At 34.3% G+C, this 21693-nt stretch overlaps 1 protein-coding gene across 1 annotated transcript; it reads left to right on the forward strand.

Annotated features, from left to right (window-relative positions):
• Positions 1-1437: 1437 nt before the first annotated feature.
• On the forward strand, positions 1438-7103 carry LOC114759678 (uncharacterized). Its single transcript, XM_028948891.1, has 6 exons — positions 1438-1444; positions 1759-1970; positions 2058-2284; positions 2386-3308; positions 3400-4617; positions 5455-7103. Exons 1-6 carry the CDS (start codon positions 1438-1440, stop codon positions 7101-7103), a joined length of 4236 nt encoding a protein of 1411 aa, XP_028804724.1.
• Positions 7104-21693: the final 14590 nt, after the last annotated feature.

The following is a 21693-nucleotide window of genomic DNA, read 5'->3' on the forward strand; positions in this document are numbered from 1 at the left end:
AGCTTCATCAGACTATTTTTTATGCACCTTAAACTTCTTGCAACTACCATGGTGCTATTTTTTTGCTATCATTTTATTATACATTCAAACCTTTTGATATTCGCCTTTTACATTGTTGATTCTGTATTGAACGCAGAGAACATCATTTCTCATTCGTCGAACCTACAATTTCCTGTTCATAAGAGGCGCAAAATAATTCCGGCATCACAAACATATAATGTGTTCTGCACTCCGAACATCAATTCATATAATGGGGTTTCCTTACCAGATGCTCATCATGGTTCGAGCACATCAAAGTCATTTAGTTTGCAAAAGAATGCTTTCTCAGACAACAGTTCAACTCCAATAAACTCATCTATTCAAGGATAGAGCCGGGAAAACGGGCCGAGCCCATCGGGCCGGCCCGTTTAAGCCCGTTTAAGTCGAGGGCCGGGCTTGTATTTTGGAGTCTTGAAAGGGAAGTCGGGCTTAAAAGGGCCAGCCCTGTAGGGCCGAAAAATAAACGGGCTGGCCCTGTAGGGCCGCGGGCCGGCCCGTTTAGGCCCGCCAATTTTTTTTAATTTTTATATTTTTTCTTAACTTAAAAAAAGAAACCCTAACATTTTAGACATAGCATAATCTTAATTTTACTTATTCCAACCGTTCACATAGATAGCATTCACAAAAAAGAAAAAAAGAATCATTATAGTTGTGGGAAAAATAACCAAAAAAACGTGAAAATTGCAAAATTTAAAACTAAACATATTCACAAAAATATATTGTTATTTATAAGTTGTCAAAACTTGTTAAAATACTGTATGTGTAATTTTTATGGTCTTTATTTGTTATTCTCCCATATTTTTTATACTTGAAATATAATTGATCAAAAAATCTTTTGAACTAAAATAAAGATCTATATCATTTTTATAGTTAGAAACAAATTTAGAACTAAAGATGATGGACTCTTTTCTTTTTTATCGGTATGACAAATGATTATTCTTTATGTATACTATGTTTGTTAGTTAAACTTTTTTGTTAATTATTGATAATTAAACCAGATCATCTACATTGTAATTATCTACTGAACTTAGTGCTTATTTAGTTGTTTACGTCTGTCCTCTATTTAGTTTGTTTATTCAATAGACTCTATTACACTGTGATATATGTTTAGACATGATGATGTTTATATTTGTGAGTTAATTTTATTTATATTTATACCTTTTATTAGTAACTTTATTGTTTTATTTTTATTATTTTGATAAAATATGCAAAAAAAATTTAAAAATTTCATTTTAGTTAAAAGGGCTAAAAGCCCGCGGGCCGGCCTGAGCCCGTTATCTCGCGGGCCGGGCTTGAAAAAATGAGTGATTTTTGGAACTCGGGCTTAAACGGGCCGGCCCGTTTAAGCCCGAGCCCGTGACGGGCCGGCCCGTTTTCCCAGTACTATTCAAGGAGGTCATGACAGGTCAGTGTTAGGCGACATTTCTAACTCCTTTGGGAATCAATCATCGCATTCAAAATTTGGTGAAGGAAACCCTCCCATACAGCACACTCAACCCATAGAAGTTGGTGCCTCTCGTGGTAAGAGAAGACAAGCTTTGAGTAAAAAAAAATCTCTTCTTGCAAGCATATCCAGCGTTGCTAAAGACTTGACACATACACTAAACAATCATATTCATGAAGGTGGTTAGCATGCTTTCTGTTCTTTTATCTATTCTTTTATATAGAGCATTACTTACATCTACAAAGGATACTTATGAATTGTTCGCATTGTTGCAGATATAATCAGAGATATTTCCAGTGATGATGATGATAAGGAGGATGAAAACACCATTACATTTGGACATATAAGTCTCGATGGTTATCTTGATGAAGGAGATTCATCATATGAATGTGAGCACTGTGGCGCTCTTTTTTGGATAAATGAGAGGGTGAAGAGATCTTCAACACCTGAAAATCCAGTATTTTCTCTATGTTGTTGCAACGGCAAGGTATGTGTGCCACCCTTTGAATGACCTCCTGAAGTTTTACGCAAACTTTTCTTTGACAATGAATACGAGGCTGCAAAGAATTTTCAGTCTAATATTAGAGCGTATAACAATATGTTTGCTTTCACTTCAATGGGAGGAAAAGTTAATCACTCATTGAATACTAATGGTGCCGGTCCTTATACATATGTCTTGTCTGGGCAAAATTACCATCACATTGGCAGTTTGTTACCTGAAGAAGGAGCTCCACCAGTATATTCACAGTTATACATTTGCGACACTGAAAATGAGATTGCTAATCGGATTTCTGCAGTAAGGTTAGAATATCAGTCCTTTATTTTACGCTTGTATTAAATGATGTGATTTAACTCCTTTAATTACGAAAATTTTTCTCATACTCAAAATTGTTCATCCACAGTCACCATGGTCAGGCAGCTCATCTTAATAAAGATGTTGTGCATGTAATCAAGGAGTGCCTTGATGAACATAACAACCTTGTAAAGAAATACAGGCATGCATATGAGATCTTGAAGCGGGATAAACATGCAGATGTGAAGATTTGCCTCATTAGGCAATCAGATTCAGCTAAATGCTACAATCTACCTGCATCATCTGAAATCGCAGCTCTTGTAGTGGGAGATTTTGACAGAACATATCACAAAAGAGACATAATTGTGGGAAAAAAGGACGGACGGCTAAAGAGAATTGATGAGCTCCATAAATCATACCTCCCTCTACAATACCCTCTTCTTTTTTATTTTGGCAACAATGGGTATGACTCAGAAATGAAACATGCTGAACATACTTTGCAAAAAACAAAGAAGAAGAAGACATTGAGTATAAGAGAATATCTAGCTTACAGACTAATGGAGCGAAGGACAGAGGAATCTGTAATTCTTTATGCTAGGAGACTGCTTCAGCAATTCATAGTTGATGGATATACAATGGTTGAAGCTGATCGCTTGAAATTTCTCAGGGACCACCAAAAGGAACTAAGGGTTGATCTTTACAAGGGATTATCAGATGCAATTACTAGAGGTGAGACTGACCCATCAATGATAGGGAAAAGGGTAATACTTCCTTCATCATTCACAGGAGGTGCTAGATACATGGTTAACAACTTCCAAGACGCAATGGCTATTTGCAAATTTACAGGCTATCCAGACATCTTCCTAACATTTACATGCAACCCTGCATGGCCAGAAGTAAGAAGATATTGTGAGCGAAGAAATCTTAGTCCATCTGATTGCCCAACAATCTTATCTAGGATTTTTAAGATGAAACTTGATGCCTTGATGAGAGTCATAAAGGAACAAAAAATATTCGGAACAATTCGTGCAGGTATACATAACTATTTATACCTTATAACCTTGAACTCAATTATTTTTTTGTATTATGCATATTAACTGTGTTATCTCTGTCATTTTTCTAGAGATATACACAATTGAATTTCAAAAGAGAGGTCTCCCTCATGCGCATATCATCTTATTCATTGATCCTCGTGACAAGCCAAAAACACCAGGAGACATTGATAAAATCATTTCTGTAGAAATACCAGACGAAAGAAATGATCCTGAATTATATGAACTTGTAAGCAACTACATGATGCACGGCCCCTGTGGTTCTTCAAATAAAAAATCACCATGTATGAAAGATGGGAAATGTTCAAAATATTTTCCAAAGAAATTTGTGGACCACACTGTTGTCGATGAAGATGGATATCCCACATACAGACGGAGAAGAGATGGACATACCATTGTTAAGAAAGGCGTAACATTGGATAACAGGTATGTTGTCCCTTATAATGCAAATTTGCTGAGACTGTTTAGAGGTCATATCAATGTGGAAAAAACCAATCAATCCCAGGCCATTAAATACCTATTCAAGTACATAAGCAAGGGGAATGATAGAGTAGTTGCAGGTATTTACAAAACTGGAAATGCAAGTGATTCTGAGATGACATTTGATGAGATCACCCATTACTTGAATTGTAGATATGTCTCTCCTTGTGAAGCTGCATGGCGTATTTTTGCATTTGACATACATCATAGATATCCATCAGTTGAGAGATTGAGCTTTCATTTGCCCATGGAACAAGCAATATACTACTCCTATGCTCAACCTGTTTCCTCAATAATGGATAAGCCCACCGTGAGGCAATCAATGTTCTTGGCATGGATGTCATTAAATCAGTCTCAATCATTTGCCAGGACGTTAACATACATACAAATACCACAGTTCTATACATTTGACAAGAAATTGAAGATTTGGAAACCAAGACAAAGAGGTTTTGCAATAGGAAGGCTAGCTCACTCATCTCCTTCCCAAGGTGAGACATACTATCTGCGTGTGCTACTGACCAAAGTCCGAGGCCCTAAATCATATGAAGAGATCAGAACTGTGAATGACATTATATACCCAACTTTTAGAGCTGCCTGCTATGCACTTGGACTACTCCAGGATGATCAAGAATACATTGATGCCATTAAGGAAGCTTCTTTTTGGGCTACTGGACATTACCTTAGAAGATTTTTTGTTAGTATGTTACTTTGCAATTGTTTATCACAGCCAATGTCTGTTTGGGAGAAGACAAAGGAGTACATATATGAAGACATGTTATATGTCCCTCGTGCTCAGCAACAATTAACAGGTTAGTTCTCGGGTCATTTGCAATAATTCCAAGCCTACTAACACCATCATTTTGCATTTTTATTGCTGATAAGACATATGATGATGATAATCACCAAGAGAACTCACTCACCCATATAAAGACTAAAAACATTGTAGATGAGTTAGTCTACCGATTTTGACAATGTACTTATTTTGAATAAAAGAACATACCTTAGAATGAGATGTTAGACAGAATTCTAAAAACAAAACAATTTCATGAAGTTAATGACAAAATGTTGTAATTGCTGACAAGAGAATAAAGATATTTTTTTGTTTTATAGGTGCTTATACTTTTTCTTATCAAATTAAACTTTGATTTGATTCTAATGCCTATGCTTAATAAAATTAGAGATCTAAGAATCTTATGAACGTAAAAAAACAAAAAGTAAAAGTCTACATTTATTCTTTAATCTTATATGAAATTTCAATTTAATTTCTTAATCTATAATTTTTCGGTCCTCAAATTTTAACACTATTAAGCATAAATGATTTTTTTTTATCATCACTGTCATTTTAAAAATTCAAACTTACATGTTACTATTTAATAATATTTTTTCAGCATTTAAAAATTTAATATTGATACCATTCTTATTAATAAAATTAACTATATTTCAATTAAATGATGACAAATAGCAAAATACTGTTTAAAAAATTAAAAATCTACTTGCTTATTACAGTGGTGAAAAGATTTTCATGACACAACAATATGTCTTCCGTTTCAAGATATGATAACAATAAGGTATTTATTTCAATTTGATGATATGCACTAAAATTAGAGATTTGGATACATTATAACTAAAGCTTTTGTAAAATGCAGGTCTCAAATTTTCAGACAAGGATAAGGAAGAAGCTTCATTGGTAGCTATTGAGAAATTGCTTCAGAGGAATGGAAAATCTTTGTTGGATTATCCCTCAATGCCAAAACCAACCACTGAAGTTGTGGTAGACACAAGGAATCGGATGATCATTCAAGAGTTGAGCTTTGATCAAGAGGAATGCCATACACAGTCACAACGATTAAGAAATATGCTCACAGATGAACAGCGGCATATATATCATTCCATACTCAAAGCCATGGATGACTCAAATGGAGGATTCTTTTTTGTACATGGTTTTGGTGGAACAGGTAAAACTTTTCTTTGGAATGCACTAACAAAAGCAGTCAAATCAAAAGGAGAAATAGTAATAAATGTAGCGTCAAGTGGGATAGCAGCGACATTACTTCCTTATGGCAGGACAGCACACTCCAGGTTTGCAATACCAATTGACATAACTGAAGTCTCAATGTGTAATATAACTCAAAACAGTTCATTAGGAAATCTTATAAAAGCTACTAAATTGATTATATGGGATGAAGCTCCCATGGTTCGGCGATATTGTGTTGAAGCAGTTGATCGTACATTTAGAGACATTATGAAGTGTGATAAACCATTTGGTGGCAAGTGTGTAGTAATGGGTGGAGACTTTAGGCAAATACTCCCTGTGGTGCCAAAAGGAGGTCGGGCAGATGTTGTTGACTCATCCATTAATTCCTCAGAACTTTGGAATCATTGCAAGCTGTTCAACCTTACAAAGAATATGCGACTATCAACTACTGAATGCCCAATACAACAAACAAAGATTCATCAGTTCTCCAAATGGTTATTAGATGTTGGGGAAGGTAAGCTAGGCCTGCCACATGATGGAATTACCGACATAACCATTCCTGAAGAGATTCTGATTAAATGTTCAGATGACCCTATTGCTTCTATAGTCACTGCAACGTTCCCAAGCTTGCGAGAGAATATCATGAGCTCAAATTATTTGATGAATAGAGCAATTTTAGCACCAACAATTGAGGTTGTTGAACAGATCAATGACTACATGTGCTCTATGTTAGATGGGGATTGTGTTGAATATTACAGCTCAGATTCTGTATCTGCTACTGAGCAGGATAGTTCTTTCACAGAATTATACACTACTGAATTTATGAACACCATTAACTGCTCTGGAATGCCTCCTCATAAACTTTCTCTGAAGATTGGGTGTCCCATAATGTTGATGAGAAACATTGACCAAGCTTCGGGTTTATGCAATGGAACAAGGCTGCGCACTACATTCCTAGGCAAACATTTTATTAAAGCTGTAGCACTAAATGGATCAAATATAGGAGAAGAAGTGCTCATTCATCGCATGGATATGAACCCATCTGAGACTAGCCTACCTTTCACAATGACAAGGAGACAATTTCCAATAATTCCTTCATTTGCAATGACAATAAACAAGAATCAAGGGCAATCCATGACAAACGTTGGTTTATTCTTGCCGAGGCCAGTATTCTCTCATGGGCAATTATATGTTGCTTTGTCCAGAGTTAAAAGTATTGATGGACTGAAGATACTTATTCTAGACCATGACTGCAAACCCACCAACACAACGACTAATGTTGTTTACAGAGAAATTTTTCAAAATGTCCCTTCTGTTTGAGTAAATTATAATTACATTGTCTCTTCAAATAGCATAAAATGCATCACATTCGTATTTAACACTTTCATAGCATTTGCTTATTTTTAAGTTATTTTTCTTTATTTCAATATTGATGCAAACTCTGGAAAGAATTATAGGGAGGAACCTAAGCACTAGGACGAGTTTTGACGAATTCCTTTGCATTACTCAAACAATACATTTCTCAGCGTATGCTTATCTCCTTAACAGGCTACGACATGTAACAAAATACCCCAAGATTCAAATACCCCCAATTATGAGGACATGTAACAAAACCGATGATAATTACCTTTTTTTTCACATGAAATTCAAATACCCCAAGATTCAAAGGAGATAATAACTCAAATGCTTAATCTCCATTTCTAATATATGTTCACCGATCTTCCCTTCAACATTGACTCATCCAATTCTCAAATTCATTTTCCCTATTCACCAACATCAACAACAACAAAAAAGGGAACTGCCGCAGTGAAATCTTCTCATAGATTAACAAAACAAGATTTTCTTCTAAGATTTCAACAGCCATGTAAGTTTCCCCATATCGCAATGACATTTGTTATTTACAAGTTTTGCATATTTTGTTTCTATTCACAAATCTAATGCTTATTTTCATACAAAATTTTCTCCTGACGATAAACCTCGCATACATTATATCTTTTTCGTATTTAAAATAAAAATTTATCCTAATTAATGATAATTCCTCACCGTGCATCGCACGGGGGTGTCACTAGTTTATATAATTTTTTGTATTTTGCTGATAATAAAACATTGGTAACATAATGGTTACATTACATTTTGACCCAAACCATTAAGGTGGCGAGATCAAATCCTACCTCTTCCCTTTTTTGGAAAAAAATTTCCTGCCACAAAAAATTCCCTCCGGTAGCCACCTCGCCAATAGCTAGCGAGGGGACACCACTAGTGGCTGGTTGCTGCAGGCAGGTCTTCGGCGAGAGGGTTGGGTTTCTTTTAATTTTTTTAATAAAGAGCATTTTTTTCATGTCACTTTAATTTCAAAATGATAATTTAGGTTTTTCTCCCATTTTGGCTTTATGAGGTGTTAGCTTCTCAAATTGGGATTTCTTGTACTCTAGATTTTTCTTGTCATTTTCCCTTTTATTTTCCCGCCAAGACTGCTTCCTGTAATATCTTAAATTTTATTTTAGAATTTATACAAAAAAAGTAAATAAATAAATAGTAAAAATATATATAATATTATATTATTATAAAATAATAATTTAAAAAACATAATAGAGTAACTTGCCACTGAATGGGCGGTGGAAAGTTACGGTTGAATTTATTGGGGGAGTTCCCCTAATAAATATGTGTGGGGGGAGGGGGTAATATGTACACCCCCACACTCTGTTCTTTAATTCTTCAGGAGCAAGAGAGAGAGAGAGTGTGGGAGAAAGAAAGAACCCGATCAGTAATCATTGTAAGGGAGAGGATAAGCTTTGAGAATAATTTAGGTATATAAAATTACTTCTTTTCATCAAACTTTCTTTATGAATATTTTCTATATATTTTAAGCTTCCTAATGACAGTATTACTATAATTATTAGAGAAAATTTTATTTAGGTATATATATTTTTATTTGGGAGAAAGAAAGAACCCGATCAGTAATCATTGTAAGGGAGATGATAAACTTTGAGAATAATTTAGGTACATAAAATTACTTCTTTTCACGAAACTTTCTTTATGAATATTTCCTATATATTTTAAGCTTCCTAATGACAGTATTACTATAGTTATTAGAGAAAATTTTGAGATTTAGGTATGGAGTAATTATTGAGTTTTGATATTAGATGACCATAGAAATTTAGAGGTAAATGAGTAGTTAAGTTTAATCGATTTAGATTTGCCCATTTGTTGATTTTTAGGATTTAAATTAATTTTTTTAGTTGAAAAATTTGTTATTTATGATATATATATCATATTTTTACCAATTAAAATTAAGTTAAATAATTTATTTGGGTTGTTTGACATATTATTGAAATTTTAATTAGTTTAGTTTTATTTATTGGATGACTGGAGGTTTTAAAATAATTATCTTAGCTAAAAGAGTTTATTATTTGTGGAAAAAAATATGATAGTTGTATCATTAAAATTTCGATTAGATTATTTATTTATAAATATTTAGGGTACTATTAAATTTTTTATGGTTTGATTTTGAGGTTTAAACTTTAAATGGGACTTTTAGAATTTAAAATATAATAATTTCATATTTGGAAATTTTGGAAAAAATTCTTTTTATTAAAGTAAATAATTCAGAGGATGTAATAAATAATTTGGCTTATTAGAGAATTACAAGTTATTTCTAAAATACTTAATTTTGGATTATGAGAGTTGTGGAGATTCAGAATATAAATTAAATTAAATTAAATTAAACTAGAAATTTAACTAATAGATATATGCTTAATTAATTAATTAATTAGCTTATATTAATATGTAGTTATATTAATTGTGTAGATTAATTATTGGTTGAGCAAAGGATTGACATTGTGGTAATCCTTTTTATTGCTTTGGCTAGAGGTAACCACTTTTTACATGTTATATATGCTAATATATTGTTTCTGAGTATTTTACTATTTTAAAATAATAATATTCTATTTGGAACTCGAGTAGATATGTTATACCTTTTGAGTTGTAAAAATTGTTTTGTGGGATTTTTGAAATTATGATTGAGAAGTTTGAAAAAAAAAATATGATTTTACATCTTATGAATTATACTGAGAAAATATTGAGATATTTCTTGTTATATTGTGAGTGAATAGTTATTATTTGGATTTTGAGCTAAGTCCTATTTTACCACGTGATAAGACCACTATTGGTATGCATTGGTTGGCTTCCTTCGTCTCCCATAGTGAAGGATAGGCCTTTGTGACTTCTTATTCGTCCCCTAGAGTGAGGAATAGGCTTATATGTCTGATTCATCTCTCAGAGTGAGGGACATACTTATGTGACTTGTGTGTTAGCCCCCATAGTGAGGGTTTGAATGATTGAGATTACCTTGGTATATATGTTTTATATTTCTATTAATATATCTATATTTTTTGAGAATTAATAACTATCTCACTTGACACCTCATCAGCATATATTAGTATGTATGATGAGTTAAAAAGTTGGTTACTAAGGCTTTTGTCTCACCTCATGGTTTTGACTATCTTCAAGTGATAGTTCAGATGGTGGTCCATCAGGGAAAGCTCCGGAGGCATAGTGTGTTGTTATAACTTATATAACCTTCCTGTTTTTGTTTTATGTGCTGATTTATTATATATTGCCATATAAGGCTCATCTATTCTAATATTGTAAACTAATACTTATAATTACTGCTATATGATATGGGGCCCATTAGAAGGCCAAAGGCCTTTAAGACTTTGTATGTTACGTTCTTTTGAAAGTGTTAACTTTTGACTAATGAACTCCATAGCTTATATTAAAATGATTTATTAGTTTGTATGTTTGAAAGTATGAGTTTGGTTTGAGCTAAGGGTTGAATGGTATTTCTAGACTTTAGAAGTCTAAGGCCCAAGTTAATGATTAATATTTCTCATGACACAAGTTTATTCCTTTTAACCATGATAGTGGTTTTATAATTTTAAGGTTCTTCTTCTTTTCTATCATGGTTAATCTTTTGAATAAATTATTTGATTTAATCTAAATGGGTTTGAGAAAGAACGGTTGTCACAATTTGGTATCAGAGCCAAAAATTCTGCGAACTAGGTTGCATTACATTACATTTAGTGGCAACATACAATAATCTCACATAACCTATGACGTTACTTTTTCTTTCTTTTTTGTGGGCTCCATCCTTAGGTGGGGAGGATGGTACGGATACGATCCAGACAAACCGATCAAGGTTGGGATGAATCCAGAAACCTGCCTAATCAACCACCGAATCCTCTACAGTTCAACCAAGAGATCTTACTTCAACAGCTAAGGGAAGTGGTAGTTACTGTGGTAGATGAGAGGGTAAGAAAGCTAGAGGAAGACTTGAGAAGTAAGAAAGCTGTGGAAGAGTTCAAAAAGAGTAGGCTTCCTAAGCTGTCTATGGACAATTTTGGAACTCACAGGGGGTCTGTTGAAGGAACCAGAGAAGAGAGTAGTTCGCGAGGGCGACAAGAAAAAGAGGAGATTGTAAACCTTAAGAGTGTATGGAAGGACATAAAGCGTCATCACCTGAAGACTTTTGATAGGATATAGATCCTGATAAAGCTGAGGCTTAGATCAATGACATGGAGACAATATTCAAGGCTTGTGGCTGTAATACCTATTAGAAGGTACAAAAGGTGGTGGTCTTATTGAGGGACCAAGCTAAGAGGTGGTGGAGGAGCATAAGTGGTATAGATGACTTGAGGGTTACTTAGAAAGAATTCAAGCAGATGTTCTTTGATCACTACTTTCCCCCAGCCATGAGACAAGAAAAAGAAACAGCTTTTTATGCTCTTTGATAGGAAAACAAGCACGAGGATGAATTTATTGCCAAGTATCTTGACCTCTCCAAGCATGTTACTTACCTGCAGCAGAAAGATAACTCAGAGTGGATGGCCTGTCAATTAATAGAATAGGCAAGGACAGAGTTAAAGCAACAAATGGCCTTATATGAGTTTAAGAGTTTTGAGATACCTCCACGAAACTCAGGATGGCAGCCTGTAAGACCCAAGAGGTAGAGGAGAGCCGGTGTCAGGATAACCAAGTCAGATTCTCTAGTTTTATGAGGCCAATTAGAGGAGTTAATAAGAAGAGTAGCTATAGTTATGAGAGCTTGGGAAGCTCAGGTAAAGGCAAGAGCCAAAATTAGAAGGATTCAGCCTGTAGAGGCTTTATACAAAGGAGACCGACTCAGAGGAGCTGTATGGGAGGAGATTAGAGCTTCCACTATGAGCCTTTCAGATCCACAGTAAGTGTTAGTGGTCCTTGATTGAGATATGGGAAGAATCATACAGGGCAATATTTAGAATGCTACAAATGCCATAAGTTTGGACACCTAGCTCACAATTGTCTAGAGGCACAGCAGCAAACCCCTAGTTTTAGATCAACTATCCCAGGGAGAGTTTTTGCTTTGACCAGAGAGGAGACCGATATGTCTCCTAATTTGATTAAAGGTACTGTTTCTCTTCAAGGACATGATATACCTATGTTATTTGATTCTGGTACCACTCATTCTTTTATTACTACAAATTGTGCTCAAAAGTTTAAATTTCTAATACATGATTTGTCTTACTTGTTGAAAGTGTCAACTCCAACGGGAGCTACTGTGTTAACCACACAGGCTTGTTTAAGTCTCGTGCTTAAATTTGAGAATTGTGAGTCTGTGATTGATTTGATTTGTCTACCGCTTAAGGGTATTGACGTGATTATTGGCATGGGTTGACTATCAGCAAATAATGCCATTTTGGATTGCAAAAGAAAGATGATAACCCTTCCTTTGTGCATTATGATAGTTGAGACTATTAATGGTCTTTTATGGTTGTTTGCTACTCATGCAACTAAGTGTATTCAGAAGGGTTGTCAAGCCTATGCTATTTTTTTTTCCTGTTAGTACGGATAAAGAAGTTAGTATTGAGCAAATGAAGGTAGTAAACGAGTTTCCTGATGTATTTTCTGAGGAAGTGTCCGGTTTACCCCCTAAGAGGGAATTTGAGTTTTCTATTGAGTTAGTGCTAGGGACAGCTCTAATTTCTAAAGCACCATACAAAATGTCACCTTCTGAATTAGCAGAGTTGAAGAAGCAAATCAAAGAGTTACTTGAAAAAGGGTTCATTAGACCAAGTGTCTCACCGTGGGGATCACCAGTACTGTTTGTGAGAAAAAAGGACGGGAGCCTAAGATTGTATATAGATTACAAATAGTTGAACAAAGTAACTATTAAGAACAAGTATCCTTTTCCTAGGATTGATTACTTGCTAGATTAGCTAATGGGGTCAACGATGTTTTCCAAGATTGACTTAAGGTTTGGATATCATCAATTAAGAGTTAGAGTAGAAGACATCCCGAAGACGGCATTTCGCACTAGATATGGGCACTACAATTTCCTAGTAATGCCTTTCAGTTTAATGAATGCTCTAGTAGTGTTTATGAACTATATGAACAAGATCTTCAGGCCTTAATTAGACAAGTTTATTGTGGTGTTTATAGATGATATCTTGATATACTCTAAGAACGAGGAAGAACATCAAGAGCATCTTTTCATTGCATTGCAAATATTGAGGGATTATCAGTTGTATACTAAGTTAAGCAAGTGTGAGTTTTGTCTTAGAGAGGTGAAGTTCTTAGGTTATGTGATATTTGCTAAGGGAGTGGTTATTGATCCTAATAAGGTTGATACTGTGTTGAAATGGGAATCACCAAAATCTGTGATAGAGGTGAGAAGTTTGGTGGGTTTAGCAGGGTATTACTGAAAATTCATCAAGGGATTTTCTCATATCGCCACGCCTCTGACTAAGTTGACCAAGAAAGATGAGCCATTTATCTGGAACGAAAAGTGTGAGGCAGCTTTCTAAGAACTAAAGGCTAAGTTGACCACAGCCCCAATGTTGACTATTCCAAATCCTAGTAAACCATACATCCTTTACATCGATACTTCACTTAAGGGTTTAGGATGTGTCCTGATGCAAGAAGATAAGGTGGTTGGCTATGCATCTAGGCAATTAAGGCCGCATGAAGAGAATTATCCTACACATGACTTGGAATTAGCTGCGGTGGTTTTTGCATTCAAGATTTTGAAGCACTATTTATATGGATCACAGTTTGAAGTTTTCAGTGATCACAAGAGCCTAAAGTATTTAGTAGATCAAAAGGAATTGAATAATAGACAACACCGGTGGATGGAATTCATCAAGGACTATGACTTTGAGCTTAAGTATCATCCGAGTACAGCCAACGTGGTTGCAGACACTTTGAGTAGGAAAACAATGCATATGTTTTACATGAGTTTGAAGGAACACTATTGTTTAGAGAGATTAAGAGACCTCCAAGTGGTGCATGAGGCTCCAGTGACTCTGCAATCGATTTTGGGTGATTATCAGTTCTTTCGAGGCTCGAAGGCTGCACAAATAGAGGATGACCAATTATTGAGCATTCGAGAGGAAGTGGAGACCTGTGATGTGCCTAATTATGAAATTAGTAAAGAAGGAATCCTAAGGTACAAGAAGATGATTTGTGTCCCTAATAATGAGGAAATCAAAAAGACTATCCTATAAGAGGCGCATCAGAGTAATTACACGATACACCCAGGGATAACTAAGATGTACCAGGACTTGAAAAAGAACTACTAGTGGCCAAAAATGAAGAGAGATGTCATGGATTTTATATTGAAGTGTCTGACATGTTAGAAGGTCAAGATAAAATATTAGAGACCTCCAGAACTATTAAAGAATCTCGATATTCCCCAACAAAAATGGGACAGTATTTCTATAGACTTTATCATTGGTATACCAAGAACCCCAGCTGGCTATGATGCGATATGGGTAATTATGGACAGATTGACTAAGTTAGCACACTTCTTGCCTATCAAGAGTACTTACTCTTTGGAATGATTGACAAAGCTGTATATAGATAAGATTGTTTGACTTCATGGAGTGTCCGAGTCCATCATTTTAGATAGGGACTCGAAGTTTAGATCGAACTTTTGGCAGTCATTACATGAAGCTATAGGCACTAAGCTCAAGTTTAGTACTGCTTATCATCCTCAGACTAATAGACAGACTGAGAGGACTATTCAGACTCTCGAGGACATGTTGAGAGCTTGCGCTATAGAGCTAAAGGGCAGTTAGGACACTCACTTGTCATTAGCAGAGTTTGCCTATAACAACAACTATCATTCTAGTATTCAGATGGCACCTTATGAGGCTTTATACGGGAGGAAGTGTAGATCTTCACTTTGTTAGACTGAATTAAGTGAAAGAACAATTATTAGCCTAGATTTAGTGGACGTCACAACCAAAAAGATTGAGCTGATCAAGCAAAAGTTGTTGATGGCCCAAAGTCGACAGAAGAGTTATGCGGATAGTTGGAGGAGACCTTTAGAATTTGAAGTGGGTGATCATGTATTTTTGAAGGTTTCACTTGTCATAGATGTGGGCAAATCCATTAAAGTCAAGAAGCTTACACCTCGATTCATAGGCCCTTATGAGATTTTGGAGAGAATTGGACTTGTTGCATTCCAAATTGCACTGCCGCCACATCTCTCCAGCTTACATGATGTGTTCCACATGTCACAGTTGAAGAAATATTATTCAGATCCATATCATGTTATTAAGCCTAGGGCTAATCAAAGAACCCATAACCTGCTATACCCGCCCGTAACCCGGTGAAATTTTACCCGTTTAGACCTGCCCAAAAAGCATATAAAACAGGCGGGCTCAAATGGGCAGGCTGGTAGAATAAACGAGCGGGCTATGGGCACACGCCCGGGCTGCCTGTACCCGCCCGTATATGTTTTGTAATTTTTTAATGTATAAAGTTTATTATAATATATTAGTTTTCTTTGTCATCTAGCAACAATCGCCTTGGTTCAGTGGGAAAAGTGGTTTACTGATTTCTTTCATTCACTTGCTCTGAGGTTCGATTCCCAATGTCTACAAAAAGGTTCTGATTTTTTTTATCAATTTTTATATGCCATTTAAATTTAGGAAAATTAGTGAGAAGGACCTAGAAAATATAATGCTTATTTTAAAGAAGCATAAAAATTATAATTATTTAAAAGAACTAGATAATAACATATAAATTTAAAATTACTCAATTGCCCCTAACCAGACCTCCTAAATTTCCTTCCACATTCCTTATTTCTCTCCCACATTCTGGTTATAAATTAAAACTACTGTGAATTTATAAACTTTATTAAATTAAACAGCGTTTTTGTCAAATTTTGCCACTTACTTAAATATCTATTGTATTATTCAGTTACAAAAAAAAAATTAGAATTTTATTTTTACAATCGGCAAAAATTTCAATTGAAATCAAAAGTTAGCCAATTTTAGTAAAACTTGCGATTCTTTTATAACTTGCTATGCATGTTAAAAAGCGGAACCAAAAGTGAAATTTGGACGTTAAGGACAAACAATTAAGAAACAAGACCATCTACCTTGTTAAGGTGTTTTGGAAGGGCATGAGTCTTAGTGATGCTACTTGGGAGACTGAGGAGTTGATGCGTTGTGAGTACCCTTACTTGTTTTATTAGTAAGCATCTTAAATTGCTTCTGTTTTTAATTTTTGTGTGTGGTTGTTTGAATTTTGGGGACAAAATTCTTGTAGGTGGGGGGAGATGTAATATTCTAAATTTTATTTTAGAATTTATGCAAAAAAAATATAACTAAATAATAAATAAATTATATAATATTATATGATTATAAAATAATAATTTGAAAAAAAAATAATAGAGTAACTCTCCACCGAACATTCGATGGAAAGTTACAGTTGAATTTATTAGGGGGAATTCCCCTAATAAGTGTGTGGGGGGGAATATGTACCTAGAGCCGGTAATATGGGTTGAACCCACCTATTTTTTTAAAAAAATAAATTATAAAGGCAAAAGTAAAGCAGACTTTCACTTCAAACTTCATTGCCATTAGAAATAATTAGATAAAGAGGGTTATTCAGTATTACTCATTGGTTTCATTGGGAAAAAAGTGTGAACTTGTATATTATCATATTGGGAAATTGGACAATCATATACTATTTGTATTTTATTGTATTGTAATTTTTATTTGGATGTTTATAATATTTTATATCATTTCTAGTGTTTTTATTTTTGATTATATATAACTGCTAACATTTAAAAAAATAAGAAAAATAAAAATTCTGGCGGGTTGGTGAGTTGGCCCGCCAATCCACCTTGGTGGATTAGGATTGACAAAATACCAACCCGCCAGAAAACAGGCCTTTTGAGCCTGCACCATGTAACCCGCAACCCGCCACGAGCCAACCCGCAACCCGCGGGTTAGCCCGTTTACCAGCCCTATGTGTACCCCACCCTTCGTTCTTCAATTCCTTAGGAGCAAGAGAGAAAGAGTGTGGGAGAAAGCAAGAAGCCAATCGTAATCATTGTAAGGGAGAGGACAAGCTTTGGGGATAATTTAGGTACATAAAATTACTTCTTTTCATCAAACTTTCTTTATGAATATTTTTTATATATTTTAAGTTTTCTAATGACAATATTACTATAGTGATTAGAGAAATTTTGAGATTTAGGTGTGGAGTAATAATTGAGTTTTGATATTAGATGACCATAGAAATTTAGAGGTAAATGAGTCATTAATTTTAATCGATTTAGATTTGCCCATTTGTTGATTTTTAGTATTTAAATTATTTTTTTAGTTAAAAAATTTGTTATTTATGATACATATATCATATTTTACCGATTAAAATTAAGTTAAATAATTTATTTGGGTTTTTTAACATATTATTAAGATTTTAATTGGTTTAGTTTTATTTATTAGGTGACTAAAGATTTTAAAATAAGTATTTTAGCTAAAAGAGTTTATTATTTGTGGAAAAAAAATATGATAGTTATACCATTAAATTTTAGATTAGATTATTTATTTATAAATATTAGGGGTACTATTAAATTTTTATGGTTTGATTTTGAGGTTTAAACTTTAAATGGGATTTTTAGAATTTAAAATATAATAATTTCATATTTGGAAATTTTGGAAAAAATTCTTTTTATTAAAGTAAATAATTCGAAGGATGTAAATGAATAATTTGGCTTGTTAGAGAATTATAAGTTATTTCTAAAATATTTAATTTTGGGTTATGTGAGTTTCAGGAATTTAGAATAAAAATTTATTTAAATTAAATTAAATTAAAATAGAAATTTAATTAATAGATATAAGCTTAATTAATTAATTAGCTTGTATTAATATGTGGTTACATTAATTGTGTATATTAATTATTGGTTGAGCAAAGGATTGACCTTGTGGTAATCCTTTTTATTGCTTTGACAAGAGGTAACCACTTTTAACTTGTTATATGTGCTAATATGTTGTTTGTGAGTATTTTGCTATTTTAGAATAATGATGTTCTATATGGAATTTAAGTAGATATGTTATACCTTTTGAGTTATGAAAATTGTTTTGTGGGATTTTTGAAATTGTGATTGAGAAGTTTGAAAAAAAATATGATTTTACATCTTATGAATTATACTGAGAAAATATTAAGACATTTCTTATTATATTGTGAATGATTGGTTATTATTTGGATTTTGAGCTGAGTCCTATTCTACCACGCCACTACAAGAGAAAAAACATTTAACGTCGCAAAATAAGGGCGGTGGCAATTTTGTAAATAAATGGAATGATGCTTGCTTTTCCACGGCGGTTTTCCAAATAACCGCCGTGGAAAGTTTCCACATAACCCTACAGTGCATTCTGGTTCTCTCATTTTCACAGTCTCGACTTAGTGTGCCGTGGTTCCCCCTCTGTCCCACCACCAAAAAACTTCCATTACCGGCCATTCCCTCAACTCTCTCGCTATTTAAACTCCTCCATTTTGCTTGTGGGGTCTTGCCGTCGTCTGCTGCCGCCCATCGCCATGGAGTCGCCCCACTTTTCGCATTGAATCATCTCTACTCTGTGAGTATCCTCTTCTTTCATTCTCTTCAAAAAAATTTTGGTTTCGTGGATGTTTTGGCCGTTAAAATCCGTTGTATTTCGAATGGGTTTGTTAGTTTTACATTGTGGTTGGCTTACATTGTCGATTTTGCATTTTTTTTATTTGGTTGAGTTGTTGATTGGGGACATTGGATGTGAGAAAACCTCAATTCCTTCCTATGTACGGTATTAGAAACATGTTTAAATGTTTGAAGTTGATTAGTTTTGAATTTTTTGATTTTTTAATAATTTTTTGATATTTATTTCGAATTTTTGGTAAATTTTTTGAAATAAATTTTATAATTTAGTAAGAAATAATCTGTTAATTGTTTTGTGATTTTTTTTTTCGTTATGAACTTTGATTGATGATAAAGTGTTGTTTAAAATTTCATTATAAATGGATATCGTTTGTGTTCCCGTTTTGTGTTCAGAAGTTTTAGCTTTAAAAATCTTTATTCATTGAATTGGTTTGAAATTGAATTCTTATTTTTTTATTTATTATATTTCTTCAAATTTATCCTATTTTTAATTTTGTTACATTGTTATATTGGTTTGATTGATTGATTGATTTGTTTAATTTTTTATACAAATTTAGGATTTGTTATAGGAAAAATTATATTGAAAAACAATGGATCGTAGTTGGATAAAAGTTAAGAGAATTAGTAAAGAATATGAGGATGGGGTTGAAAGATTTCTTCAGTTTGCTCAGAGAAATGCCCCAGGTCAAAGAGATGGATTATACTATTGTCCTTGTGTCAAATGCCTAAACAATAGTCGGAGGAGTATTTCTGAGATAAAAGAGCATCTTATCTGTGATGGGATAAATTTGAGGTATACAAATTGGATATAGCATGGAGAAATTAGAAAGACTACACTATCTGGAAAGGAGAAGGTTGTGAATGAAGATTTTGGTGATAGAATTTCGGATATGTTTCATGACATAAGGTCTGAATCTTCTACACAGTTCTCTTCCACTTTCGAAACTTTGTGTAGTGATGCAGAAACGCCTTTATACCCAAGGTGTAAAGATGATTACACAAGGTTGACAACCGTGTTGAAATTGATGAACTTGAAGGCAAAAAATGGTTGGACCGATGCTAGTTTCACGAAATTACTTGAACTGCTGAGTGATATTCTTCCAAAGGGGAATTCACTTCCGAAACGAATGTATGAGGCAAAAAAGATTTTGTGTCCGATGGGTTTGGAATATGAGAAGATACATGCATGCCCTAATGAATGTATATTATTCAGAAATGAGTATGAAGGGTTGAATAAGTGCCCTAAATGTGAGACTTCAAGATACAAGGTTAAGAAAGATGGTGGTGATTATAATGAGATGACCAAAGGTTCTCCTTTGAAGGTTCTGTGGTATCTTCCAATAATACCATGATTTAAGCGTCTATTTGCTAATGCCACAGAAGCAAAGAACTTGAGATGACATTTCGATGAGAAAATATGTGATGGAAAGTTTCGTCACCCAGTAGATTCTCCTCAATGGAAAACAATAGGTCAAAAATTTCCTCAATTCGGTAGCGAGCCAAGAAACCTTCAGCTAGGTCTTTGTACAAACGGAATTAATCCATATGGTAATCTTAGTAGCACACATAGTGCTTGGCCAATGCTTCTCGTAATTTACAATTTTCCTCCTTGGTTATGTATGAAAAGAAAATATATCATGCTATCTTTGATGATCTCGGGGCCAAAACAGCCGGGAAACGATATCGATGTGTATTTGACACCTTTGATTGAGGATCTGAAAAAATTATGGGTGGAAGGTGTTGATGTGTTTGATGCATATAAACAAGAGACCTTCAATTTATGTGCTATGATATTCACCACGATAAATGATTTTCCAGCATATGGAAATTTGTCAGGATACAGTGTTAAGGGGCATAAAGCATACCCAATATGCGAAGAAGGCACCCACTATATGCAACTTAAACATGACAGGAAGACGGTATACCTTAGTCACAGAAGGTTTCTTAGTCGGTATCACCCTTACCGTAGATTGAAAAAGGCATTTAATGGCTCATAAGAATATGAAATGGCTCCAAGACTATTAACTAGAGAGGAAGTTTATAAGCGGGTGGAGGGAATTAATGTGGTCTTTGGTAAGAAGAAGAAGAAGACTGTCGGTGAGAGGAATATATGGAAAAAAAAGGTCTATCTTTTTTGATCTTCCATATTGGCAAAGTCTTGATGTGACGCATAGTCTAGATGTGATGCATGTAGAGAAGAATGTGTGTGAAAGTCTTGTTGGTACACTTTTACATATAAGTGGAAAGACTAAGGATGGAATCAATGCAAGACGTGACTTAACCGAAATTGGAATAAGAAAACTCCTCCACCCACAAGAAAGAGAGGGTAAAAGGGCTTATTTACATCCAACTGCACACACATAATCAAAAGAAGAGAAAACAAGTTTCTGTGGTTTTATTAATAACCTTAAGGTGCCACAAGGTTATTCTTCTAATTTGAACAAACTTGTTTCAATGCATGATTTGAAGATAACAGGGATGAAGTCTCATGATTGTCACATGTTGATGCAACAATTACTTCCACTTGCTATTCGAGACATTATGAAAACCGATGTGAGAAGTACTATTACAAGACTTTGTATGTTTTTTAGCGCTATTTGTAGCAAAGTCATTGATCCTGCTGAGTTAGATGAATTAAAAAATGAAGGTTATGTGATCCTCTCCCAATTGGAAATGCACTTTCTTCCCTCATTTTTTGATATTATGGTCTATTTGATAGCTCACCTTGTACGAGAGATAAGACTTTGCGGCCTTGTGTGTTTAAGGTGGATGTACCCATTTGAGAGATACATGAAATTTCTAAAAGGTACTCTAAGAATCCTTATCGGCCTGAGGCATCAATTGTTGGAGATATATAGCTGAAGAGGCAGTTGAATTCTGCAATGCATATCTTGATAAGGTAAAGACAGTTGGACTTCCTCAATCTCGGCATGATCAGGGGAG

This window comes from Neltuma alba, unplaced genomic scaffold (genome assembly GCF_004799145.2).
Source record: "Neltuma alba isolate B1F8T4 unplaced genomic scaffold, ASM479914v2 tig00010877_pilon, whole genome shotgun sequence".
Taxonomy (NCBI): Eukaryota; Viridiplantae; Streptophyta; class Magnoliopsida; order Fabales; family Fabaceae; genus Neltuma; species Neltuma alba.